The sequence below is a fragment of the Pimephales promelas genome, chromosome 25 (assembly GCF_988280905.1).
Source record: "Pimephales promelas chromosome 25, fPimPro1.hap1.1, whole genome shotgun sequence".
In the NCBI taxonomy this organism is placed as follows: domain Eukaryota; kingdom Metazoa; phylum Chordata; class Actinopteri; order Cypriniformes; family Leuciscidae; genus Pimephales; species Pimephales promelas.
The window spans coordinates 16,522,807-16,534,902 of NC_142793.1; the positions used below are offsets into that span (position 1 = coordinate 16,522,807).

At 36.2% G+C, this 12,096-nt stretch overlaps 1 protein-coding gene across 1 annotated transcript in view; it reads left to right on the forward strand.

The window, feature by feature from the left end:
* spon1b (spondin 1b) overlaps positions 1-12,096 on the forward strand; it is a 59,852-nt gene that overhangs the window by 11,629 nt on the left and 36,127 nt on the right. Inside the window, exon 6 of the mRNA XM_039648014.2 lies at positions 101-249. Coding sequence (XP_039503948.2) covers positions 101-249 — 149 coding nt within the window. The remainder of the gene's footprint in view (positions 1-100; positions 250-12,096) is intronic.

Sequence of the window (12,096 nt, forward strand, 5' to 3'; positions counted from 1 at the left end):
ATGACTTCAAAAGCAATTAACTGAATGTTGGATTTGGCATTGTATAAAATCTCCAGCTCGAAAGATCAGTTATTTGCTCACTATTATTTCTGCCCCAAAGGACGTGCAAATCATTGGTCGGCTCTCATTGGTGCTTCTCACTCAAGAAACTACGTGTTGTGGGAGTACGGAGGTTTCGCCAGTGAAGGAGTCAAGCAGGTGGCTGAATATGGATCACCCGTCAAAATGGAGGAGGAGATTCGACAAAAGGTAGGCCTTCCGGTTAAGATATCAGGATCGGTCAGATTAACTTTAACTTAAAAGCTAATGTTGAAGTAATTGCTCGATTATCAACTTATTTTCTTATTATCATTTAACCACCAGAGATTGACTTTTAACCCTCTGGGCTTCTTTGTAAATGGGTTACACTTAGCTTCCTCCCGGTCAAAAACGGACAAAGCCTTAAAATGTAACTTTACCTTTTCCCAGGACAACCGTTCAAATTTATTTTTGTTCTATAATATTTTCTGATTATTATTTAGAATTTGCAGAGTTTTTTATGATACTCTGCATTAATTATATAATTTTTAAGAGCTATTTTTTTCCATTAGAATTAATATACATATTTTTTTTATTTTTTTATTTTAGTAAATGAGTATTTTGGAAAAAAAGCAAGTTTTAACCAAACAAATCGGGGTTTTTAACTAACCTTTCAAATCGGCCTCTTTCACTTCCACTAACACTGACATTTTTTTGTTCACTGAAATCTCCAATGCGGAGTGCATGAGTGCTTTGGTTGCTTGATAAAAGTCGACCCTAGTCGATAAAATGGAGGCAATTGTATTGCCTTTAGTGGAGAAAGAGTTTACTGGGCTTATAATGCAGTTTCTTTGTATTTTTTTTTTTTTTTTTTACAAATTTGATGACATGCAAAGTTTAATAAGTCAAAATGAGACTTATTTTGGTCATGAATGACTCACTGATTCAGTGACTCATAATAGACAAAAAAGCATTTGTCTCAGACTAATGATGTAACCCACAGAAGTAATGAATCTTATTGGTGAATTTAATCAAAAGATTTGAGTCACAAGGATGAATCAAAATGCCCTTTTCTCATCTATAATAGTTGATCTGAAGTTTTGTCAGCACCCACAAAATCAAATTCCATTAGCTGACTTATTGCTTTCACTTTATCAAAAGTTGCTTGGCACTCATTTTATGTTTCTGAAGTTTTACACGCACTCAAGTGTTGGAAATAACATGTCAAAGGTTGATCAGTTAACGAAGGGTTCTGCCTAGCATCTTAATTAAACACATTAGTCAGTATCAGCTAATCTTCACATTGCTATAATTTAATGTTAATTTCCGTCTCTTGAAAGACACATTAACAATTGCATGCAGTCTGAGACGGAAGGTCATTTAGCAGGTTTGTAGGAAGGTGTGTGCAGTATAATTCAGTGTTAACACGATGGGCTTCCTCATGAGGATTTTAAAGGTCGCCTGGGAAAGGTTCATACCCTGTATGTTCCCATTTGTCTTTTAACAATGCACTGGGATTTGCAGTGCACATCTTGACACATCTCAGAATGATGGATCTCAGAATGATGAACACAGACTTTTTTTTGCTTCACACACGGTTGCAGATGTGTGTGTGTGTACAGTATATGATAAAAAAATTATAAATAGACGTATATAATAAATTATTAGTATTACAAAATAAAATGTAATTATTCTTTATTTATACACTGTTTTTTATATAAATATTATATACAACCATATTTTGGGGACAAATTTGCTAAACCTAAAACTCCATTTGAGGACATAATTTGTATAAATGGCATATAAAGATAAAGTAAATACAGTTTGTTTGTTTTGTTATTTTTATTGTCAAAATGCAGAAAGTTTCCTGTTAGGATTAGGGTTAGGTTATAGTATTTATAATTAGGTGCATATTAAAATAATATAAGTCTATATAATCTCTCTATTTAGATAGCCAAGTAAATTTGTGTATAAACAAGATATTTTTTTTAATACATTTCTGCATCATAGCAATATCAAAATGAGAAATATGATTCACTTTTTCATTTTTCACATGTATCTTTTAGGTGCTTGTTTTTTGTTGATTGTCTTGGAACAATGTTGTTCGTGCTACAGGGACTTTTGGGGTGTCAACATTTGTTTCGTTTGGCATTGCAAACAAGTACATTGAAAAGTCCTGTCTGCACAGTTCTCAAACCAGAAAATTCACAAGTACTTTAAACAAGTTCAACAATGAAAAACCAATATTAAAAATAGAAAGACACAATACAAAAGAGCAGTACATGAAGCCACCTTGCAATAGAGCTACCTTTTTTCTTGAAGCTGTCTATCATTTTTCAATATTGATTTTGTTTTCTTCTATCTTGTCCATTTATTTTACAGCTCTTTTTGGCTTTCAGGGCTTTTTCCACATGCTTGATCTCCGTTCTGATACTGTTGGTTGGTTTTACCTGGCATGTCATTCATCTTTGAGGCAGTGCAGACGCTTTATAACACTAGTGAGAGTGAATCTGCCAATCTGGCCTATTGAACTGATATGCTTTGCTCTGTTTTTTACTAGTTTTTCATCTTTTATTTAATATTTGCGAATCATTGGAAAATATCAAAAGATTTAATGTGCACTAGCCTGGGTTTCCCCTTGCCGCAGTGTGATTTTATTCGTGCTGTTAGGCAGTCTGGATACCATGAACCAAATTTTCCCCTGAAATAGGGAACCAATCACAGAACGGGGAGGGAGCACAGGCGCATTTGATAGACGTACAGGCGCATTTGATTGACATTCGTAGCATCCAATAATACAGCTCTGGGCATTCGTAAACCGTTTTCGTAAATTCGTTTCATTCTCAATGATGCGTGGTCTGGCGTTAGCCAGGCTAAATGTGCACTATGTTGTTCAACTTTAAAGAGAGTTCACTCAAAAAAACAAAAAAATTCTAAAATAAAAAAATAAAATCATTCACTTACCCTCGTATCATTTGCACAGTGTTTTTCCATACATGTATAAGCGAATGGTGAGTAGAGGCTGTGGACAAAATCACCAAAAAAGTCAAATGAACTTCTTTTATTATATTGTTATGGTACTTTATGATAGTCACTGGTCCCCACCATTTACTTTTATTGAAACAAAAAGAGCATTACAGACACTTTTCATTTTTGGGTACACTATTGGGTATTTCAGACTTTTTTTAGCCATAAATCTTCTCTGGAATACACCTAAAGGCAACCTCCAGTAAAATCTGTAAAATCAGTCATCAAAGCCTTTTACAAAAACCATCACAGTCATTTACTGTCATTTTTGGCAGACATCATTTCACCATTAGGCACATTGCTTTCGGGAATGCAATCGCAGAACATTCTCAGCAAAGGATTAATATTTCAGTCGTAGATCACGTTGCTGCGGCTGAATCTCTTCTGAATTCAAAATTGCGACACTAGACAGGAGCACAGTAATACATACGTATTCAACAGAGAAGCTCTAGCTTTCTTTTGTAAGTATGGACTTGCACACTTTCTCGGTTTTTATTGAAATCTCAAAGCCTGACCTTAAAATGTGGGGAAAATAATCCAATAACGAGCTAACGCTTATAATAGGATGAAACAAAACAGCTTTGCATTAAGCCAGACATATTCGCTCTAGTGATAAATTACACTATTATCTTGTTTACGACTGTTTGTTCAATGGCTGTACCTCTTAAAATTTCAGGTACTTCAGTACCACAAAGTCAAAAGGTCTTTTAAAAGCTGTAATTTTCTTTCCCATAGCTAGTGCATGGACAGAGATGTAATCTTTTCTAGTCTTTTTTTATTGCCAGGCTGTGGAATTCAAATCATCTTTTTCCCTCTTTTTTTATGATGATTAAAATATGTAATTTTCTTCTCTCCCAGAGTCCCCTGGTAAGTTTTGACCTTGAGCTTATGGACCACGTTTCCACAGACACCTTTAACTTGGAATAAAAAAACGGAATAGCATTATAACATGCTTCAGTTAGTTAATGAGGTAGACGTCATGATTACGGAGGTGTCATAAAACTGACTCTAGAAAGGTCAGACTTTTTTTTTTTTTTCACGATGCAAGATCTCAGACATCAGCAAACACAGTGAGTTAGGAGGTTCTGAGGCAATTTCTTAACATTTGTTGTTCTAACTTCCAAATAAGCTGTTAAGCCATTATGAATCTTATTATCATCTCAACTCAGTGATGATATATTTATCATGCAATCTATCAAAAGCACAGTGTGAGGCAAATGGGGAAGTGAATGAAATGTGCTTTGGAATGAAGCAGGACAGGATGCTTAATGTTTTTGGAGCACTACGATGTATATGACTGTGAAATTTCCATTTGTACCAACAGTATGGGTGCTCTCGATTTACATGGTAATCTTTATTGTGCTTCTTAGGTGGGTGTTTGCTTATTCCTCTTAGCAGTCTCAATTAATTAGGGTCTGCATGTGGTAATTAAACATTGCAGAATTAAAATTAATTTTAGTTTCTGCTGACCCACTGAACATGATGTGCCTCTTTCCTTCTGTTAAAGAGCCCCTATCATAGCATTTGAAATGTTCCTATTTTTGTTTTGGGAGTTCCCAAAAACAGTTTAACGTGCATGCAAGGATAAAGATTTGTCTTATAATATGCATTTATTTTTACCCGATTTGCTCAACGACTCCCAAATGTTTCGTTCGACGATTCATTTTCCGAAACACCTCCTTTGAGTGACGCGAATCTGCGGCGATTGATCAAATGACCCAGTCAGTTGTTATTGGTAAACCGTAGGCAGAGACTGTCGGCAACGGAACGCCCATAACCAGGATTATAGCTTGTCAAGTGTTGTGTTTGAACAAACGTGTCAGAAAAAGTGCACTTTCCACACGGTCCCTTACTCGCGTCTCCGTCAAGAGCGTGCTTTCCCGGCGAAACTCACATTGTGGGGGCTTTTGAGGGGCAGTGCTTATTATATAGAGCGAAGTCATATTTGGCTAAGTTGTTTAGGAGGTAATTGCCATTTTTCAATGAATGTCTGGTGAATATCAAAAACAAAACTAACTTTACCCCACTTAGAAGCTGCGCGGAGTGTACACAACACAATATAACTGTATTGTGCATGAAAACAGAAAACATAACAGCAAACATTATTAATAATACTTACAGATTGTGATTCGGAGGAGGACAAACCTGATCCATATACACTGGATACTGAGCCTTCCTTCGGGAACAACCGGCTTTCGAATAACATTTGAATTCGTTTATGTTTTTGAATGATTCGTCATTAAAATGATGAGAACACAAGGTTTGGGCTATACTGTTGTGGTATCGTTGCAAATATGAACTCTAACCACTGATTCTTCACATGCTGTCCCTGGGCAACAAAAACAAGTGGCTGAACTGTCTTTGCAATGTAGAACACAGCGTCTTCTTGACGCTATTCAGCTGAAGTTTTTCAATGTGTTTTAGACTAGACAAGTTTACACACTCCCGTCTGCGCGCAGTTGTTGGGAGCGGCCAGTGACCTCTCTACGTCACGATGTAACAGCTAATGACTCGTTTCAAAAACAATTCATTTCATAGACTCAGAGTCGACTCTAACTTTTGAAAGACAATAACTTTATATACGGTGCACTTTCAGATATAAATATTTGCAGGATGTTTTCATTCCCTTAGAGCTATATTTCACACTACATTAACAGTCATTTTCAAAAATCCATGATAGGTGCTCTTTAATTGAGTAGAACTTGTCTTCGGTCTATATACTTGTGATATACAGGGCTGCCAAAACACTGCATTTCAGTTGTGAATCTATCATTGAGTAGTTTAACATCATTCAAACCTTTACATTTTGTGTAAATGATGTGCCTTTAGTGTCACCAAAGTGGAGTTTAAACATAATAAATACTACCTTTCAGAGTTTTTTGGATCAGTAAGAATTTTTTTAATTAAAAGTTTTTGAATGAAGCCTCTAAATGCATTTTTTTCCTATTGTAATATATTTTAAATTGTAATTTATTCCTGTGATGCAAAGCTGAATTTTCTGCATCATTACTCCAGTCTTCAGTGTCATGTGATCCTAAAGATTATTCTAATATGTTGATTTGCTGCTAAAGAAACATTTATTATTATTATCAATGTTGAAAAAAAATATGATGCTTAATATTTTTATGAAGACCATGTTATATTTTTTCAGGAGTCTGATGAATAGAAAGTTTATCAGAACGTCATTTATTTGAAATATAAATATTTTCTAAATTAAAGCCTTTACTGTCACATTTGATCCAGTCAATACATCCTCTCTGTGAATAGAATTATTGATTCCTTTTCAAACAAAATCTTACTGACCCCAAATGTATGTATGTAAATGTGTGAGCATGTGAGTTTAATTGCATATATTTATGTATCCTTAATTTTAATTGCATTTGTGTCATAGTTGTTTGTGCATATTAAGCTGGAATGGAGAACGCATTTTAACATTGAAAAAATTACACCATTCAGCTTCAGCTAATTAATTCATTTGATGCTAACTCTTAATAAAGACGCTATATTTTTGTCTTATTGAGTTCCACAAAAAAAGAATGGCAACTGATTTGCATTCTTTTGAAAGTCTTCAAGACAGCAATTTAGAATTTTGAACGTATGCACATTGTGTAAGCCTGAGATAAGTTTCTAGCACAGAAACCCTCATTAGCATTGCAAGTCATCAACAAAACAACAAATTTCTACCATGGTGTTCAAACTAGCAATTAACAATGAAGTCAATCCCCATGGAAACCATATTTAGGGCAGACAGACTCATTTTGCTTCTTTCTATGATTTAACATCTCATTTTTCTCTTGGATGTGTCCTGCCAGATCCAACAGACCACTTTAGAGGAAAAAGCACCAACGGGACTGTAAAGAGTCAGCTTGGGCTCTCCGTTTTGTGCCTGTCTCCATCTCAAGCTGCGATGACAACATTCCTAATGCCTAATTCCCGCAGGCTGAGCTTGTGGGGCTTTGGATGGAATCCATCGGATTCTTCCACACCGTCCCAAAACTTCTGCTTGCTGGGCCCATTGTCTGTTCTAGCCCGACCTGACCCTGCAGACGGTTGCACTGTTTAGAAAGATATTTCAGTGCTTTAGCTGAGAACAATTGTCTTGTTCCAGCCGACTGGCAGGTTTCAGGTTGCCTGTCAGCTTTGCTTTGGATGCTGCATGGAGACATTGGCGTATGAAAAACAAAGCTAATGCTTCTTCTGGCGGTGGTTCCAATAGGCATTACTGATGTAAAAAAAGAAGCTGCTTTTGGTAGCAGAGATGCCACTCAGCGAGCAGCGTAAAAGTCCTTTAATGTGTGTTTAGTACACGAGAAGACCGTAATAATCAGCTAGAAGTGGAGCATTTCAATTTGTTCCCAACTCTCGTGTTGTTTTTTGCATCTAGCTGAGAAAGAAGAATTGGGTTTGTAGTAGCTAATGGGAACAAATGTCTCTCAACGAACACATTCAGCTCAAGGGACCCAGTCCTCACAGTATAGAACAGTTTTGAGGCCAAACAACAGTTTCCTTGGAACGTTTATCTATCGTTTGCAATTTCTCCAAATCGTCCTTCAGATTTTGGCATACACTCTTAGAAGAAAATGGTTCTATTTAGAACCAGAAATGGTTCCATCCCCCGCTTCATATATGGAACTCCAAAATGGTTCTATATAGAAACATTTTTTTTTGGTAAAAGGTTCTATTGGCCAAGTACAGAACCCCAGGGTTCTATATAGAACCCAGAGGAACCCTTTTTTTAAAGAGTGTATAGAACCTTTTAGGGGTTCCAAATACATAGCGCTGATAGAACCTTTTAAGGTTCTATATAGAACCTTTTCTTCTAAGAGTGTATTCGACGTCAAAGCGTTATTTTCCTAAAGTAGGCTGATAGACAGAGGTTTGTTTTTATAACTCTAGTATTCTGAGCGTTTCGGAGCCTTAAGTTGGGACATTGGCTGTGCAAGCACAAAATGAACCCTCTATTGTGCACACAACTTCTGTCACCTCCTCGTCGGTGTGTGTGTATGGCACCCTGCGTAAGCACTGTGGTCCAAAGATGTCCAGGTCATGTGTTCCAGTAATCCTTAGGATCATGACGGAATGTGAAACATCTGGAATGGACTTTGCTGTGATAGCAGGGACTCAAAGCCTAAGATCACCATCCAAAGCTCTGTGTCGGGGCTTAGGGTTGGCACTGAGTCTTCCAAGCACCCCCAGGTGTTTTCAAAGCTCCTCTTCTAATCCTAAGAACCTCCGACGCTCGTTCCCCACAACCTCCCTGAAAACACCTACCAGTGTTGGGATTTTTTTTTTGTTATATTTGCACAAGTAGCAGCGAAGTCGCATATTGTTTATAATTATATATTTATGAAATACAATATGCAGTCCTCAAATATGATGCACAAGTGTAGTGTTATTGGACACAGTGCAGCCATTTTTGTGCAATATGTGCATCGGTGGAGAGGATTTTTCACTTTATGAGTGAATCATTGATTTCTTAATTCAACTGTTTTAGTTTTAAGTATGCTGATTCTTTCAGAAACAAATCAAGTGGCGGTCTTCATGAGTGAGTCATTAAATCGTTTATTCAACTGATTATTTCAGACACTAAACTGCATTGGATAAGTGCAATCATTAATTTTCTTTGGCTTTGTGAGTATTTTTTTTTTTTTGTAAAATGTATTAACAGTATATAAAATAAACGGTGTATTCATTAAATAATTTAAATTATAAAGTTTTATTTTAATAATTTAGTTTTTAAAATTAAATAATTAATAATAATTTTAAATAATAAATTAAAATAAATTTAATAATAATACATTTTAAATAATAATATTTAAATTATAATTTTTATAATAGTTGTATAATTTAGTTTAATAGTTTTAACAATTAAATGATTTAGTAAATATATTTTATATTTGGGGACTCAAATCTTTGACTCATTTTTGGGGGAAAAAGATTCATGAAAGAATGAATAATCTGAAAACCTAATTCAATAAAATTACTCAGACCTCCTTGCACTAGCTATAACTAGCTCATTGAGTAAACTGATTCAGTCTGAGACTTCGTATGAGACTGCTTTGTCTGAATATGAAAAAATACCTCTTTATTCTTTTATTTTGTCCAGTTAGAGACTTCCAAAGCATTTTTGTGTTAATAGAGTTGTTTCTGGATATGTAATTAACAGTGACACACTCTGGATGTAGAGGTCAATGGAGCGGGGCTGATTGGGTGTATTACATGGATATGGAGCTGTGCTTTCTTTGACAGCGATGTGATACCTTGCTAAGGCTCAGGAAAAGATTATCCCTTGAGCTGGTCCTGGTGGCTGCATGTGTAGATGAAGTTTGACTTTACTAATTTCCTGTGTAAATTAAAGAATGAACAAGAGAGAGGAAGGATGATTGTGTGATATAGATAGAGACGCTGCTGAATCCAGTTCATTATTACCAGGTGATAATTAAGTCCAACCTTCAAATAAAATGAGAAGCGATAGAGATGTCAAGTGAACTAATGGCAAGGGTAAAAAGTAGTGCATTACTGTTTCTAGAGTTTTCTTTTCGATAGTGCAAAAATGAGCATATTTTAAGCATATTAAGGTGTTTCCAGGTACAGAAATGTAATAAATCAAACGTAAAATAACACTGCATATAATCTTCACTGTATAAATTAAATGAAGATGAATCCTTATTAAAGTTTTTTTTTTCGTACTTCGCTTACCATGCTGAACTGCAAAACACCAACATATGAGGAACTGTGTTGTCAGCAGTATTTACACACTAACAGATGATACGACAGCTACTCTCACATGAAACACGTGCACATCTATCAGCAGAAAGCGGCCTGTTTTACTCAATGTTTTTTTTCTTTTTTCAACCAAGTGTATTATGGCCTAGATGCCTCGACAGATTTTGAGTTTAGTATATCTCAACTATTTGGTTGTTGGGTGATCCATTAAGAGCCTGTCAGGCCTCTTCGCGTGAGATGAGGCCGGGCCGCCCACCATGTCCTCTTTCACTTTCGTCTGAACCCCACATCTCCGTTTCAGAGGAAATTGCTGTGAACCACTCAGCCCCAAGTCTCCCAAGTCTGTCAAGTGAGAAAAGCAAATGCTAAGCACTCACATCTGACATGTTACAGGATGTGCTCTCATTTTTTTTCTCCCAACTCTGAGGCAACAGACTTTAAAAGGAATCTAAGCTACCACACAACCCTTTAAAGCCTACAGCCTCTCTTTGACTACTTGAATTGAAAATAGACATCTAAAACATGGCTCCAGCTCTTACCACACTGTAAAAAAAAAAGCAAATAATATTGGGAAAATCATTTGCAAGGTTTTTGGTTTAGTATTCCAAAGTTTTCCCAAACTTTCTGGAACACAAGAAAGGATTTTTTATTACTACATACGTTTTTTTTTTTAAAGGCAAACCAACAAGTATAGCAAGTGAGGTGAATTAATGCATGTTTTAGGGTTCAAATCACCCTATTTCCCGTGTTCCCAGCATGCACTACAGTGTATAACAGTTGAAAACAAGGAAAGCTGGAAAAGTTAGGCAAAATTTTCCAACTTTTCGTGTTTTCCCTGTAGTATGGGGCGCTACTGAATCTCCAAATCATAACACATGTGAATAAGAAACAGAAACAAGCGATTACAAATGTACTGTAAGCAGATGCAAATATAAAATAACATGATCATCAACATTTAATTATGTGTAAGCTTTGGGGTTATTAATGCACTCGATCATCACATTCGAGTGTTGAATGAAAAAAGAAGAATGCTTGAAGCTAGAGTAAAATTTTTAAAGCAGAGGATCTGTTCTTTCTTTTGCTATATTGCATGATATTCATACAACAAAATATTCTGAAACTTTGTGAAAATGATCAAAAATTATGGTGTTTTTCTAAAACGCCGGCGTGGAAAGAGTTTATACAGTTCCAATGTTTGGAAGTTTGATTTATGCTGTTGTTTGTTTCTGTTTTGGCGTATCAGAATGACTTTGTTCTAGTCAAAATGAGGTCATTGAGGTTGAAATCTTTATGTGACAGTTTAAGGTATATCTTGATTTTGCCGTGTCGCGTGATTATTCATTTGTTTAAGACAAGAGCACTTTTCTCTCCATGACGTTGTTGACATTTTTTGAAACATTGTTCCTGCAGAAATTAGCATGCTGTGAGCCATAGCAGTGGAGTAAAGATGTATAAAAAAGACTGACATTTCAGGATTCAGTGTTTCACAATGTTCATTCCCCAGAGGAACAAGAGCTAGACTCTTCATTCCAGCATCCAAAGAATGTAAAAGAATGGCTAGCTTTCCCATATTGAGATTCAGAGGCTGCGTCCTGATCCCTCGACTCCCTCTATGTCGGTACAGTCTTCATAACCCGGCACTTGGACAAAACACAATAAAGCCACATTATGCGATGCACTTTCTTTAATTCATGAGGGATCTCTCATAAATCCGTTTTCAATAATGGCCCCCTTTCCCTGCCTTGTTTTCCCTATGTAAATGAGACCTCGGCAGCAAAAGGGCCGACTGACAGTAATCTTCCGTAATTTGGTTTGCGTGGCTCTGTGGTAGCGCTCTGGGAGGCCTGAAAGAACACATATCATTCAGAGGGAGGTCAGACAGTGCACAAAACAAACTGACAAGGCCAAAGCTCACACACACTGCCTGACTGACAGCTGAGAAGCCTGCATACTTAAAAGGCCAGCGAAGACAGCGAATGATTAAAAAAAAAAAAACTGTTATGATTCTACTGAGTCTGAAACGCTGATGCCTGTTTGAATGGTCTGTCTTGTTGATTGATGCAGGTCTCCACACCTGTTACACACTGACGTCATTCCTGAATTTTGAGCAGATTTCAAACAATTACAGCTTCATGGTCATTTTCCTGCTAGTTCAATTTCAGCATTAAGAATTTGAGATGTAATGGCTTGTAAAGGTGCCTATCTATTTTTTGTTTGTTTGTTTGTTTAATAGTCGAGTCATAATCAAATGAAGCGTGTCCTTTAAACCCGGTTCCTTTTGGATGATTTATTGGTTTAATTTATTTATTTTGGATTGGATTTATT